The sequence below is a fragment of the Alosa sapidissima genome, chromosome 19, assembly GCF_018492685.1.
Source record: "Alosa sapidissima isolate fAloSap1 chromosome 19, fAloSap1.pri, whole genome shotgun sequence".
In the NCBI taxonomy this organism is placed as follows: domain Eukaryota; kingdom Metazoa; phylum Chordata; class Actinopteri; order Clupeiformes; family Clupeidae; genus Alosa; species Alosa sapidissima.
The window spans coordinates 4,698,039-4,713,695 of NC_055975.1; the positions used below are offsets into that span (position 1 = coordinate 4,698,039).

General features: G+C 42.1%; 1 protein-coding gene across 4 annotated transcripts in view; it reads left to right on the forward strand.

The window, feature by feature from the left end:
• The window catches only part of LOC121693026 (peroxidasin), a 57,491-nt gene that overhangs the window by 19,441 nt on the left and 22,393 nt on the right, over positions 1-15,657 (forward strand). For all 4 annotated transcript variants that reach the window (XM_042072164.1, XM_042072165.1, XM_042072167.1 and 1 more), the window contains 3 exons: positions 1,086-1,157; positions 7,716-7,787; positions 9,508-9,677. In XM_042072164.1, coding sequence (XP_041928098.1) covers positions 1,086-1,157; positions 7,716-7,787; positions 9,508-9,677 — 314 coding nt within the window. The remainder of the gene's footprint in view (positions 1-1,085; positions 1,158-7,715; positions 7,788-9,507; positions 9,678-15,657) is intronic.

A 15,657-nucleotide genomic window follows, 5' to 3' on the forward strand; every position in this document is an offset into this window, starting at 1 on the left:
TATTTGTCTTCTTATCAGTAGTATTAAAATATCACACAATTGCTAGTGCACAAATCAAAGCTGTTCAAGTAATGGGATCTCCCAAACTGTGACAGAGCAGTTGAGCCTTTTGGACACAAGGTTGAATAATTGTAATTGTGTCCTTATGCTTGAAGGGGAAACTGTTTGTTCAGCTGTTAGGAATGATTGAACACATAATGAAGTCACTGCTCAGGTATCTTTCTTTCTCTCTCTCTTTCTTTCTTTCTCTCTCTCTCACACTCTCTCTCTCTCTCTCTCTCTCTCTCTCTCTCTCACACACACACACACACACACACACACACACACACATGCACTCACATACACACACACTTGCTGTGAAAGAACATGTTTGAAAACGAGTTTGCCACATTTCTGGCTGATGCCAATAAAGTGCAACAAATCATTCTGCTGTGTTTTCTCTTGGATATTTGACTTGGATAAGGTCTGTGCATATGTAACAACTCTCCCAGTTATGGTTGCTCTGGTAAGATGTATCATTCTCCATCAGTAGAAAACATAATGTTAACACTTCAATTGTATGTAATGAGTCAGAGTTTTCTGCTTCTCGTAACATATGCTTCTCATTTAATTCCACTAGTATGTCACAGACATTTGCTTAGTTCATGTGTTGCCTGATTCACAAACATTCATATAGAAATTTTACATGAATATGACATTGGGTTCTAGTATGTATTCCCTGCTTTCATTCTCCATGAGCCATTTGAGAGTAGTTTACTTATCCAGCTGTGTGTCTTTTTTATGGCAAAGGGTCATGACCTTGCTACTAATGGGGGTGTAGCATAAATCAAAAAGCCCTGTTCCTTTAGGTGTCTTTGTGGACTGTGCACAGAAGCATAAAGTTTACAAATGCGTTCCTGAGCTTCCAAACAATGCACTACTGCTTACTGCCACTGCCATGCCACTTCCTACATACAACTCTACTAGTATGCATTTAGCTTGTTTGGTGAATGCCAGTGTTATGTTATGCTAGTGATATGTTTTTTTTTATTATCATTATTTTATGTCTGTTTTTCTTGACCTTTTGTAAATCTTTTCCCTTGCAGGTATCTGCACTTCAACAACATTGAGTCCTTAGAGCCTGAGTCCTTTGCTCATCTGCCCAAGCTTGAACGCCTGTGAGTGGCAAGACCTGCCCTAACCTTTAACCTTTCACCTTTGCTTCTCTATCCAGAACTGTCCAAAAGAAGAACTCTGTGCACTAGTAATCAAATCAAACAGAGAGCATTCGTTGAAGGAGTGTCTTGTTTACGCTTCATGACGCAGGAGAGAGAGGGGGGAGGGCGGAGGGAGTAGGAGATACAGATGATCTTTATGTGCTCCAAAATTCCTGTAACATCAGGACAAGCAATTTCCCTCATGACTCCCTTGTGATTGTTCTGTTTTTGAAATGTTGTTTTCAGTCCAGGCTACAGAGGAATGAATGTCCAGCCTTGTTCTATATTTGTCTTTAAATAACGGCATCAAACTCATTTTGATGCTACTCTGGAGGATGTAATCTCTGACATTGCCGATGTGAGCCCAGAACACCTGGTACTGCACTGTGTAACATAATAGTTGAACCATTTTAGGCCTAGTCCACACGTACCAAACCGATCTTTTTTCCCTCCGTCTTCCCTGGAACCGTATCAAGAATATTTGCGTCCAAACGGATCCATCTCAACACGACCCAACACGTTACTTCATACCCCAGGCCTATAGGTGGCACTGTGTCTTTACAGAAATTCACCAAAACTTGCAAAACTTGCGCTTTAAAAACAGGCAGAATAGGCTACAGCGAAATGGCTAGTGCAAGGAAACCAGAATTGTTTGTGTGGACTGATGGTGAACTGTCAACTGTAGTCAACTGTAAAACTAATAAACTTTATTTTACGGTTTGTGAAGGGTGCAGTCCCGTCCTTTATTTGGCTAACGCAGGTAGGCCTACTAATCACCTTTACTTTCTTTGGTTGTAGGATAGTCCGTGATTAGTTTTGGCTATCACCGCAATTAGACTACTAAACGCAAGGCTTACCCAAGTTCTAGGCTATTCTGTCGCCACATTTATAATATTGCTATAAAACCTTCGTTAGTAACAGTCAATACTTTTGCCTGCATCAAATCGTGCATTCGAATTCAGTCTGCTACCATCGGCTTAACGTGAGTTCTAAGCGTCTTTGTATGCTTATATCTGATTTCACTCGACTGTGAATGCATGTATATATGTTGTAAGACATGTAAAATAAATTAATGACACTGGCACTACGCACAAATTAATGTAGCCTAAACTTACACCGCACTTTCCTAATAACTTAAATTCTCTCGCGTCACTGACAGTAGCTAGAATGCATAAAAAAACACCGGGAAAAACAGTGTACAGTCAGAGAATGTCTAATAAGGAGAACTGCCACTCGGAAAACTTCCGGTTTCTGAACTGGTTGCAGTTCCTTCTGTGGTTCCACATGAGGGCGCTCGTCCACGAGTGCAGAATGCATGGAGGTCTATGGAGCTGTACCCCTCAAAATCCACTTTTCTCGGGATATCATTTTTTTTCAAGTAATTTGAGTATTGTATTCGAATTCAAATTTCCTTTCAAATGTGTCAATGACGTCATTCATTAGCACAATGCTAGCGTGTTATGTGCAACAATGACCCAACCTGTAAGAAATCAAAAGGACATAAGTACTCGTTCATTCAACTTTTGACCTATAACCCATGTTGAAGTTATACAAACTACAATCAAATCTGAGATTTGTCAACGACAATCAGGTGAAAGAGACAATTTTAGCCGTCTAGCTCCATTGACTCCCATTCATTCTGCACTCATGGCGATCGCCCCCAGTGGAACTCTGGTGGAACTGCATCCAAAATTCGGTACAATGGGACTTAATACGGAGTGGCAAGGCTCTCCGTAGACGGGCTCTGGTACAGTCCACCAAGTCATAAGCTATCGGCGCTGCGCAGCATCAGTTGTGATATTTATCTTAACGGAGTGTAATCGTAGGTAATGTCATGTATGAAAACTAGTATTGTTAGGCAATACTATAAGTGCAAGTCCAGGGCAGCTGAGGTGTGGCGATGACATCATCGATACGCAAGCAGGATGTGCGGTTTCGCTAGTGCATGGCACAAAGTACAAAAAAGCACAAACTTTGGTCAATTTCTGTAAAGAAACAGTGCCACCTATAGGCCTGGGGTATGAAGTAACGTGTTGAGTCGTGTTGAGATGGATCCGTTTGGACGCAAATATTCTTGATGCGGTTTCAGGGAAGACGGAGGAAAAAAAGATCGGTTTCGTACGTGTGGACTAGCCCTCAAACGGGTTTCAGATTTCTCCACTCTGGGACCAGGTTTCAGAAAAGTGCCGTTTCGGGCAGTGCGTTTACAGGATTCGTTTGGACGCTCGGCCAAGACGAAGCAAAACCTCTGCGTTTAACCTAAAAAGCGTCTCCGTGTGGACAGGCCCTTAGATTAGTTGGTTACCCTTTAGCCTAAATGGGTTATGCTTATTTTTCCCTAAATTGGGTTGATTTCAAAAGTAATCACTAAAACCAAATTAAAGTGTTCTCTAAATACATGTTTGAGCATTAAAGAAGCCATACTATAGTTAATTAACGTATTTAATGGGAACATGATTACAGGTAACATGTAATAAACTAGGAAATTCTAATCAAACACAACCATATTTTTATTGCTAACATAGTGAGTCACTCGTGGTGTTTAATGCATTTCATCGCAATAACAAGTTGCACAGATAACCTTCAACTCAGAATATATCCTACAGTACATATGAACTTAGATAGCAGGAATAAGCCTAATGCAGAACTGCATACCGTCAGCAACAACCGACAAATAAAAAACATTTTACTTCTAGTAACACTGGATTTGGTACAGTATGTGTGCTTGCCTCCATACTAGAGCTTTATAATGTGCTCTTCTAATATGCCATTGAGCAGCACCACTTGTTGGTGGTAGAGCCTGCAATCCTCGACATCTAGAAAACAGAGTTGCTCTGGCATAGTGTTGTCACAATACCAAAATTATGATTTTGATACAATACCTGCCATAAATATCTTGATACTCGATACTGAAACGATATCCAAATCCTAAAATATCTGGAAAAGAAAGGACGCAGGCCTCCTCCAAGTGTATTGAGTCATTTGTGTTGAATTTATAGTATAAGTAAGTATATACTCTTTTGATCCTGTGAGGGAAATTTGGTCTCTGCATTTAACCCAATCCGTGAATTAGTGAAACACACTCAGCACACAGTGTACACACAGTGAGGTGAAGCACACACTAATCCCGGCGCAGTGAGCTGCCTGCAACCACAGCGGCACTCGGGGAGCAGTGAGGGGTTAGGTGCCTTGCTCAAGGGCACTTCAGCCGTGGCCCACTGGTCGGGGCTCGAACCGGCAACCCTCCGGTTACAAGTCCAGAGTGCTAACCAGTGGCTGCCCCTCAAATTTGGTGCACTTTTGGTCAATTCTTGGTTTTAAACTTCTAAACTTCCTACATAATTATTATTTTCGTAGTCAGTAAAATAGTAGTTTGTGTGTGAATAAGTCCTTTATTGTTTGTTATAGCTCATTTATATTGTGTGGTGTTTTGGCAATAAATTACCTTTAAATAGCCAAAGTAGGCTAGATTCAATGTTCAAATTACTGCATGCAAATCACTTAATGCTATGCAGAAGAGCCTAATCTTTAGGCCTTCCCGTTTTTATGGGATTTCTTTGACAGTTGCAAAGGGAAAAAAGTGAAGATAGTCTTCTTTGCTCCCAGTGTAATTTAATAAGTACGTCATAACCACTCAGGTCTTAATCAGATAGGCCTACACCATTATCTGTTGCAATATCTGTGTGCATTCCAACATTAGGTCTATTTCTTTGATAGTTAACATAATTTGCTACCACATAACAAATACCAAACAACAATACAGAAGTTTCTTACAAACTTTCATGCATACTTCTTAAATGTGCTGCAGTCAGATGGGTGTCCTAAAGACATAACTAGATCTTGAGCATCTATTACCAGTGTTGAATGAGCAGTTTTTGCAGTGATCACTACTGGACATTCCACATTGCTAGACAGCACTTGAGTGAGGATTTCCACTTCACAAATAACCATCGCTATCTGCAATAGCTACAGTACAGGGACAATAATCAGTTCATAGCTGAGTATTTGTACTAGGTCCACTTCCCTTTCCGCATCATTTGCAGTAATGATGCACTGGAGAATGTTTCTTTTTGTTGCACTATAAAGGATATCTTGTCTATTATTTTTACAAATAATGCAATCTCCATAGCACTCTTCAGCACGACTCAAACATGCACACTCTTCCAGTTTTCTGCATGGCTGGAATTTGAATGATAGAAGAACACCAGTGAGATGTTTTAACTAGGCAAGCACAGTCGCCTTTACAATAATACAGTTTTTCTCGATCGTTTTGATACCTCTGACATCACGTTCTCAAAACAGTTAACACCCGTGTCTGAACAAAAGCACTCTGGACAAAATGACACATTTTGCTTGCAAAAGGCTGTTACTCTCTCAAAACACTTAAAACATGCAGCAAAAGCAAATCTTGCCTTCAAACACTACAACTTGTTGCCAATTCAAAAACACTCTTTAATCAATCATTACACACTGGACAACAAAATGCAAAATCTAGTTCTCAAAATGAGCATTTTTGCTATGTCTGTTCTTTTTCATTTTTCTGGTCAGAAAAAACTGTGAAAAGACAAAATGTGCTAAATAAAAAAATAATTTATTCATTCCTCCCAAGATGTAACTGTCATTGTAAGACATACAGCAAACACCTAGTAAGATACTGTAAATTTCATTGAACTACAACTTTCATCGAAATAGACCTACAGTAAACACCTTTTGTACTGTTTTCTCCACCAAATAGGCAATACAGTACTTTGTCTAAATGTGCATTAGATCCATACTTGCAAATAGCAACACAGAACAGACATCTCTTATGTATAATGAATGATTGCTGATTGAAGAATTGTGCAAAGGAGTTTCACACAGGTGTATCAGAGATTCAGACTTATGCAAGGAATCTATACCACCTGTGAAAAGATGTTTTCCTTTTGTTTAGCATGGGAAAACCAATAGAGTTTGGGGCTTTTGAATGACACCTGTGTTAACTGTTTTGCAAAAGGGTGTGAGAAATGTGTGAACCCAATGAAAATGTGTGAACACATTCGCAAGAGATTACTTCTGCTGTGCAAAGAAAGTAGTCATGAAGACCAAGTGGGTTCTAGTTTACTTAAGCAGGTAAAAGCAATCGAGAAAAACTGTAATAAAAAAAATACAGTGTAAATCCTCTGTAAAGACTGACAACTGTTCATAATAGTTAGTGACAAAATACTTTCTTCAGAAAAAAAGCAGTCACCTACTATTCTATCAATTTATTATCAAGGAATCTATTTTGTTTCTAAACGTCATACTGAATTTTAGCTATTATTTCAATTTAGATTTTCATTTTAGCTTATTTTCATTTGCTACTTGAGGGTCATTGGGGTAATTCCTGTCCTGTCCTACAATATATCTGATACATAAAGAGTATATTAATGCCTTATTTTTTGGCAAAACCAAAAACGATGTGAATCATGCTAATTATGCTAATTAGCAAGCTTAAAACTCAAAATTGAGCTTGGTAAACAAAATATTTGAATTCAGCACCCTCAAATTGTGTGAAATAGCCCCTTTACCGACTTTTCCTCAAATTTGCCAACAGGACTTTTTCTTTTGTTAGCTATCTGCTCTCCCTCTACTCCCCCCAGATGTCAGATCTTGGAAGCAAATCTGAATTCTTCCTCCCAGAGCTCATGTTTACGGTCTGTTTGTGGAATTCAGTGCAGACCTTCTGCTTGCCTTAGGAGAAAGAGTAGGCCTACCTGTGCTGAAGGCATGAAAGGGGAGACAGGCTTGGATAGGTGTCAGGATCAGGAATTTTAGGGAGAAGGATGTGAATTGTCGTCCCTGAACAGGGAGAAGGGCTTGGATAGGTGCTAGGATTAGTAATTTTAGGGAAAAGGATGTGAATTGTTGTCCATGAAAGGGGAGACGGGCTTGCAAAGGTGTCAGGATTAGGAATTTTAGGGAAAATTATATGAATTGTTGTGATTTTATTTATTGTTTTTTATCTTGTATTTTGCAATAGTCCAGTAGTCGCCCAATTGGCAATGAGTGATGGAAGCTCCAAATAACTTCCGATAGTTGCTGGGAGCAGAATTGAGTATCTTGTCCCAGATAAAAACAAATAAATAAATAAATAAAAATATCTATATCAACACATACAGAGCCTTGGTTACAGGGCAGCATATTATATGTGCTAATAGGCTATTAAGGTATAGATTAGATAGAAATATTTAGAATTTGCATAGCTATATTTTTTCATTCTCCCATTGCCAGTAATCAGTAGGCTTTTGTTTTTGTTATCATTCATACTCTTGAATGCTACTGTACAAGTGTTGTATATAGCCTGCAGTGTTCAGAATGTCATCATAATACTCTTCATTTTTCTTGTAAGGGGTTTAAAACAGAAATGTCCAAAAACATAAACTCATATGATGTTAGATAGTCCTCCTCCATAGCTCTGCAGTGCTGCCATGTGGAAGGAAGTGCTCTCAGAGTTGTTTACATGTGATATCCTGTCCTCTCTGTCCTTGTGTTCTCTTTTAGATTTTTGCACAACAACAGAATCACCCAGCTCGCGCCGGGAACCTTTTCCCATCTGCAGTCCATGAAGAGGCTGTAAGTTTTTTTCTCTGTGTGAAATGACACCAGCTGTGTTTGTGTGTGCGTGTGAGTGTGCACGTGCATGTGTGTGTGTGTGTGTGTGTGTGTGTGTGTGTGTGTGTGTGTATGTGTGTATGTGTATGAGTGAGTGTGTGTGTGTGTGTGTGTGTGTGTGTGTGTGTGTGTGTGTGTGTGTGTGTGTGTGTGTGTGTGTGTATGTGTATGAGTGAGTGAGTGAGTGAGTCAGTGTGTGTGTGTGTGTGTTTGTGTTTGTGTTTGTGTGTGTGTGTGAGTGTGTGTGTGTGTGTGTGTGTGTGTGTGTGTGTGTGTGTGTGTGTGTGTGTGTGTGTGTGTGGAAAGCAGCCATGCATGGTAAACATGGATATGATGAGCTCCCCAAAAATGAGTGGGGACTTCAAAAGGGGAAAACAAAAAGGCAGACGGACACCCATTTCCACGAAAGCGTCCATGCTTCCCTATCTCCCTCACAACACTGGCTGCTCTGGTCAGCAGAGACGCACACATTCAAGTTCTCGGCGGTCCTCGTTGGGCTTGGCTTCGCACCCCTCTATTGCGCCGAGCCCCAGACACACTGCACGGCCAATGTTTAGCCAGCGTGATTATTTTTCCTCTCCTCCCTCCAGAGGAAACAATCCCATTTTTTTTTTCTCTGTGGGGTTTTGTTTGAACTTCGGCCAGAGTACAGTTAAAATGCTGCAGTGTGGAAGTCATTTGAAAAGCTGCGTTTGCCAGCTGTGCGCTGTCATTGGTGTCAGCAGCAGAGTGACCGTCGTCTGGAAACCTGGAAAGGGCCTGTCACACCATTCCATCCTCGCCGAGGGCGCAACGGGAAAGATGCGTTTCTGCTGCACTCTTATCTCCCCCCTCATGGCCCTCCCAGGCAAATCAAGATGGACTCTCCATCACTAGGACACATGATAAGAGAAGCCCCATGCAGAGCAGCACTTTTACTGCCTGAGTCCATGAGAGGTTTACACTTCCCTGCGGTGCTCTGTCACTGAGAACTGAGGGAGGACTTTGAAGACAGCCACGCGAATCTCACACACACACACACACACACACACATCACACACACACACACACACACACACACACACACACACACACACACACACACACACACACACACACACACATACACACACACACAGTCTGTCTTACTTCATCTGCAGTCTGCACTGTGTGTCAAGGACACCTTTAGCCGTAGCTCCCATGTCTCGTTTCATAATAAAGGCCACATTAAGGTTCTGACTATATATCACGATGGCTCCGGATATCTGTTTGAATTAGCTGTCTGAAGTCAGGTCTCACCAGCCAGGAAGAAGGGCTGACAGAAGGAGGCCGTCTCTACCCTGAGGTTCCATAAACTGTTATGACTACTGCTGCTATCACCAGGGCTTGGAGATATTTGAACAGCCTCTGGGTGTTAATAGCGTGAGAGGATTATTCAGGATGTATCAGCAAGGGAGTCCCGAAGTGGTAGCTCTGTGTGAATGTAGACAGGCTGTGCTCCCAATGTTGCCTGCTAATGACCACTGTTTTTGTGTGTGTGTGTGTGTGTGTGTGTATGTTTGTTTGCTTGTATCTGTGCGTGTTTCTCTCTCTCTCCCTCTCTCTCTGTGTGTGTGTCTGTGTGTGCGTGTGCGTGTGCGTGTGCGTGTACGTGTGCGTGTGTGTGTGTGTGTGTGTGTGTGTGCGCGTGTGTCCTGCACAGGCGTCTGGACTCAAACACACTGAACTGTGACTGCGAGCTGCTGTGGCTGGCTGACCTGCTGAAGCAGTATGCGGAGTCGGGGAACGCCCAGGCGGCCGCCACCTGTGACTATCCCAGCAGACTGCAGGGCCGCTCCGTGGCCACACTGACCGCTGAGGAGCTCCACTGTGGTAAGGCTGTGTGATCACATACACACACACACACACACACACACACACACACACACACACACACACACACACACACATAATGACAATGTACATATGCACTTTAAGTCGTTTTTCTATAAAGGCATATAAATAAATTGGTAACACTTTATAATAACTACACACAATTTATTAAGCCTTTGTTACTTATTAGTTAATGGTTTGTTCATCATTGGTAATTTCTTGTTCATACATAATTTATCATCAGTAAAGCATTTGTTCACACAATTATAAATGGTTTGTTCATAGTAAATAAGCCTATCCAAAAAATATGTTTGTAAGTACATGATTTATACTTAATAAGTAATGAAACAACCACTTATAATGAAATCATTTTCTTATTATAAACCAGTTGCAAACTATTACAAAATGCTTTGTTCATCATTTGTAAAGCATTGTTCCTATGTTAATTCTCATAAATAAAGTATTTGTACACACAGTTATAAATGGTTTGTTCATAGTGAATAAGCCTATATCTAAAATATGTTTATGAATTATTGTTAATACTTAATAAATTATGCAATATACACATGCACCAAAGATTAGTTAGGGTGAGGATACATATTTTAGAAACCAGTTCCTAATACTATAATTCATGATTAACTCAGGGGTTACAAGTGGTTAGTTAATGATATTCTGTGAGCTTATCTAAAGTGAGGACTTTCTATGCCTTGCAACACATTTTCAAATGAATTATAAAGATTACATTCATATTCATTCATTTAGCATTCAAGCGACGTACACATGTCAATTAAATTGAAGGCCATTGACATAACAGTGAAAGCCGGGAATCGAACCCCGACCTTTTCAGGCTACTGCATGCTAGTCCAGCTCCTTATCCACTACACTACCTTGGCCCAGATCGAAACCCCTACAACTATGCAAGAGTTTCTGTTTTCTTCTACTACACACTGTTATTAAACATCTGTAAACTATTATTAAATGCTGTATTCTATATTTGTAAAGCATTATTCCTACATTATTTCTCATCTGTAAATCATGTTTACACACAGTTGGTTTGTTCATAGTAAACACGCATATCGATATTATATTTTTGAATTGACTTTTATACCACTGGATAGAGGTAGTGTAGTGGATAGGGAGCCAGGTTAACATCAAAGTCAAAGTCAAAGTCAGCTTTATTGTCAATTTCTTCACATGTTCCAGACATACAAAGAGATCGAAATTACGTTTCTCACTATCCCACGGTGAAGACAAGACATATTTTACCAATTTAAGTCCACAGACAAACATAACATTCAAGTAAACAAAAAAGTAAGTAAATAAGAGGGCACATATAATAATGAAAAAAATAAGAGCAGCAAAATTTGGTTGAAATTGTGCATAGACAGTCAATAAAATACTAGTGCAAAGTCAGGCCAATAAAAGGCTTGTGTAGTTCTGTTTGACCGAAGTAAGAAAGAAAGTGACATAGTGGTGCAAGTTATGTAAGAGCAGCAGATGTGTTGTGTTTTCAGGACAACAACAACAAGTTGTAAAGTGTACAAGTGTGCAAGTGTGCAAGTGGAGTAGTGCACGTGGCCATTGTGGGTCCAATGTCCAGGATGTTATGTAGCTGAGGGTGGAGGGGGGAGAGGAGGGAGAGAGTTCAGCATCCTTACAGCTTGGTGTATGAAGCTGTTGGTGAGTCTGGTAGTGCGGGAGCACAGGCTTCTGTACCTCTTTCCAGAGGGCAGTAGATCGAACAGATTGTGAGCGGGGTGACTTGCATCACTCACAATTTTGGTCGCCTTGCGGGTGAGGTGGGTGGTGTAAATGTCCTTCAGGGAGGGGAGTGAAGCACCAATAATCCTTCCAGCTGTGTTCACTATGCGCTGCAGGGCTTTCCTGTTGTATTCAGTGCAGCTTCCGCCCCACACAGCGATACAGCTGGAGAGGATGCTCTCAATGGTGCCTCGGTAGAATGTGGTCATGATGGCTGGTGGAGCACTTGCTCGCCTGAGTTTCCGCAGGAAGTACAGGCGGCGCTGAGCTCTCTTCGCCAGTGATGCAGTGTTGGTGGTCCAGGAGAGGTCTTCGCTGATGTGCACCCCCAGGAATTTGGTGCTGCTCGCTCTCTCCACCACAGCACCGTCGATGGTCAGTGGCAGGTGTTGGGTGTGACCTCTCCGGAAGTCAACAACAATCTCTTTGGTCTTGCTGACGTTCAGCAGGAGGTTGTTGTCCCTGCACCACGTGGTCAGATGGTCGACCTCCAACCTGTATTGGGTCTCGTCGCCCTTGGTGATGAGACCCACCAGAGTTGTGTCGTCAGCAAATTTCACTATGTGATTGTTGCTGTAGGTTGCAGTGCAGTCATGCGTCAGCAGGGTGAAGAGCAGCGGACTGAGCACGCAGCCTTGGGGGGCCCCTGTGCTCAGTGTGATGCTGCTTGAGGTATTGTTGCCAACACGTACTACTTGAGGCCTCTGACAGAGGAAGTCCAGTAGCCAGTTGCAGAGGTAGGTGCTGAGTCCCAGTTTGTCAAGTTTGCTGATGAGTTGTTGTGGTATTATGGTGTTGAATGCAGAACTGAAGTCTATAAACAGCAATCAACATGCAGTTAACATGCAGTAACCCATAAAGTTGGGGGTTCAAACCCCAGCGTCCACCAATGTGGCCTTGCCCTTTAATTTCATTGACATGTGTAAGTCGCTTTGTGTGAAAGTGTCGGCTTAATGAATAAATGCAAGTGTAAACTTTATAACTCATTTGTAAATGTGTTGCAAGGCATAAAACGTCCTCACTTTAGATGAGCTCACGAAATATCATTAACTAATCACTTGTAACTCCTGAGTTAATTATTAATTATAGTATTAGGAAGTGGTTTATAAAATATGTATCCTCACCCTAACTAATCATTAGTGCATGTGTATTGTTAAATAATGGAAATATTACTTAATCAAAAACATATTATTGCATAATTTATTAAGTATTAACAATAATGTATAAACATATTTAAGATATAGGCTTATTTACTATGAGCAAACTATTTATAACTGTGTGAACAAATGCTTTACTGATGATAAATTAGAAATTACTAATGATGAACAAACCATTAACTAATAAGTAACAAAGGCTTAATAAATTATGAATTGTGTGTAGTTATTATAAAGTGTTACCAATAAATTTAGTGTCGATATGCCCAGTCTACATGCATCCATGCTCATTACACTAATACATTTAGACTGAATGAAAACAAGACTTTCAGGTGTCCATATATGTGTAGATACTGTACATTACACACATGCACATACGGTCTTACATTCCTACAAACAAATGCTCTTACAGGAGAGGTCTTGCAGCGAAGAACAAAACATGGCCTGTAACTATGTAACTTGATTTGCAGTGCAGACTCTGGTGCTTGAGAGAGTTGGCAAAGTTCAGCTTATTTGTTGTTTCTTTGGCCTCCTCATGGTGATGTTTGTGTTGTTCCTATTGGCCAAGCCAGTTTCATCCAGATATATTCCTGAAAATGTGGAACATGATCTGATCAATACTGATCAGCAAGCATGTGACTGTTGTTTTAGCCAGGTCAGCCAGGCAGCAAGCATGTGAACACTGATCTTGTACCTGTTAGGACCCATGCCTTAGTGTTAAGCCAGAAAACAAACCCATTTCCCTTTGGCTTTGTACGGTAAATAAAATACATGTCAAAACAGATGAAGATTTGTCACATGTCACTCTTGCCAAAGTCTCTTCACTCTAATGAGTTCAGAGCCTGTGTGATGATACAGCTTCTTCTTCTCCAAGCTCTGGAAGTTAGAGATCTGTGTTTACTTCATTTCTTATCTCTCTGCTAAAGTTCAAGTCCAGCTGGCAGCTGCAGTCTTTACCAGCAGAGGCCTCCAAAAAGGGTCAGTGGTGAAGGTAGCCACTCCATAGTCCACCGGCCATCTGCTAAACTAAGGGCTCTCAAGTCAGTAGGGGGGGGGGGGGGGGGGGGTTGGTGGAGTGAGACGCCAGGCCTCCCCATGTTAGTGACACAACCCAGATGCAGCTCCATAAACCTGTGGGTGCTATATGGGTGCTGTGTGGGTGCTGAGTGACTTTAGCACATGCTAAGATAAAGCTCACTGTTAATGAAAGGACCTGCTTGTGTTTGATTTCTTTTTCCCCTCCCCTCCCTTCATTCTCCCCCACCTCTCCGTGCACCTCACATAAAGAGCCAGTCCATGTAGCTCAATCTTTCATGTTACATTCAAGTAATCCTCTGTAATCTTCTGAGTCATTCCACACACACACACACACACACACACACACACGCACACATAGACACGCACGCACACACACGCTAAATGCAGCATTTGTTAAATAACAAGAAAAGCCTCCATCTGCTCTTAGATAGATACTTTATTGATCCCCAGGGGAAATTCAAGTGAAATTCAAGTGAATTCTTTTCAAAGCTCCACAAACCCACAGCACTCACTTCTCACCTCACCAGCCCGACCTGCCCGTGCTTGCAAAACTCCCCCCCCCCCCCCCCCCCCCCCCCCAGACCCACCCACCCCCTCCATGATTCCAGCGCTGGCACGATAAAAGCACGCCCCTTCTGAATGGCACCATAAACCCCCTCCACCCCTGCTCTCATGCTCTGCAAGAACACTGCACCAGCCGAGCAGCCAGCTGTCAAAACAGCCCGGGCAGGCGGACTTGACGAGCGGCCACCTCAACAGCACCCACAAACCTCTCTGTCCTCGTGTGGTGGTCACAGTTGAAGCCGGGCACCGTCGGCTGTGATTGACAGGCATGCTAAAGAGCCCAGGCGCCTGGGTCTGCGGTAGGGAGACGTGTGGTCGAGGAAGGAAGGAGGCCACTGGCCACAGGCACCCCCTGCCTGCACGGTCCACCCCTGCTGCTGTTGCTGTGGCCTTTACCACTACTGCTGAGGGTGGTGCCGCTTACACTTAATCAACAGTGACATAAAGAGTGTTTTTATTGCGTGGGAGATCTGGAGTGCTGTTGTTCGCTCATCTATTGTACTTCCTTTTTAAAGTGTGTACTTGAGTCAGGAAGGGTGGCGATGCTCTTAGAGTTAAATGTTCATAAAGTAGAGATATCCATCAAGTGGCCAGACAAAGGAGTATAGTAGAAACCCACTCAGTCTGGTCAATAGTCTTAAGTCATTGTGTGCTACAGTGTGTGTATATGTGTGTGTGTGTGTGTGTGTGTGTGTGTGTGTGAGGGAGATAGAGAGAGTCAAAAACACTGAGGGCTGTCTTATATGAATAAGGGGCACGGAGTGATTTATGTGTGCCTCCTTGCTCATCTGTTGGCTTAACAAACATGGCCTCACCAGAGACTGTGTGTCAACAGTAGACTCTTGCAGGAATCATTTGTATTTTTAACCGCTCACTGTTCGACCTCTTACTTGCTTTACTATCACTGCTTTTACTGCACATGGAAAAGACATGAAAAAGTTGAAACTTATCAAGCTCAATAATAGTCTTTGTTTCAAAGCATTTAGTTGTGAATTATGTTCATTGCAAGTTAGCCTTAGCTCTGTGTTTTAGCAAAGTGTTTTAGCAAAGTATTAGGCTATTAGCTATTAGCTTGATAGACATTCAAGCCTCTGCGTCATGTTTGTGGATATCTGGAAATGTAATGAAGTGCTTTACAGCAATTCTCTGTGGTGCTCAGAAGGCCTGAGGCTTGACACAGACCTTGGAAGCAAGGAGAGGGGTGTGGTGGCTGTCACTGTGCCTGTGGCCGCTGTGTGGTTGGTGTGGTGCCGAGACATTATGACTCGCTCTGTCAGAGTGCCAAACCATTGCCTCGGGATCGAGGCGGGGAAGGGAATGAGAGAGAGACAGAGAGAGATTCTAAGAGAGAGAGAGAGAGAGAGGGAGGGAGGAAAGAGGGTGATTTCCAGCTGGCATTTACATGGCCACCAGCGCCTCAAGCCAGCCTTCTATGGTGTGATTGCCTCCAGTAGCTGTACTCA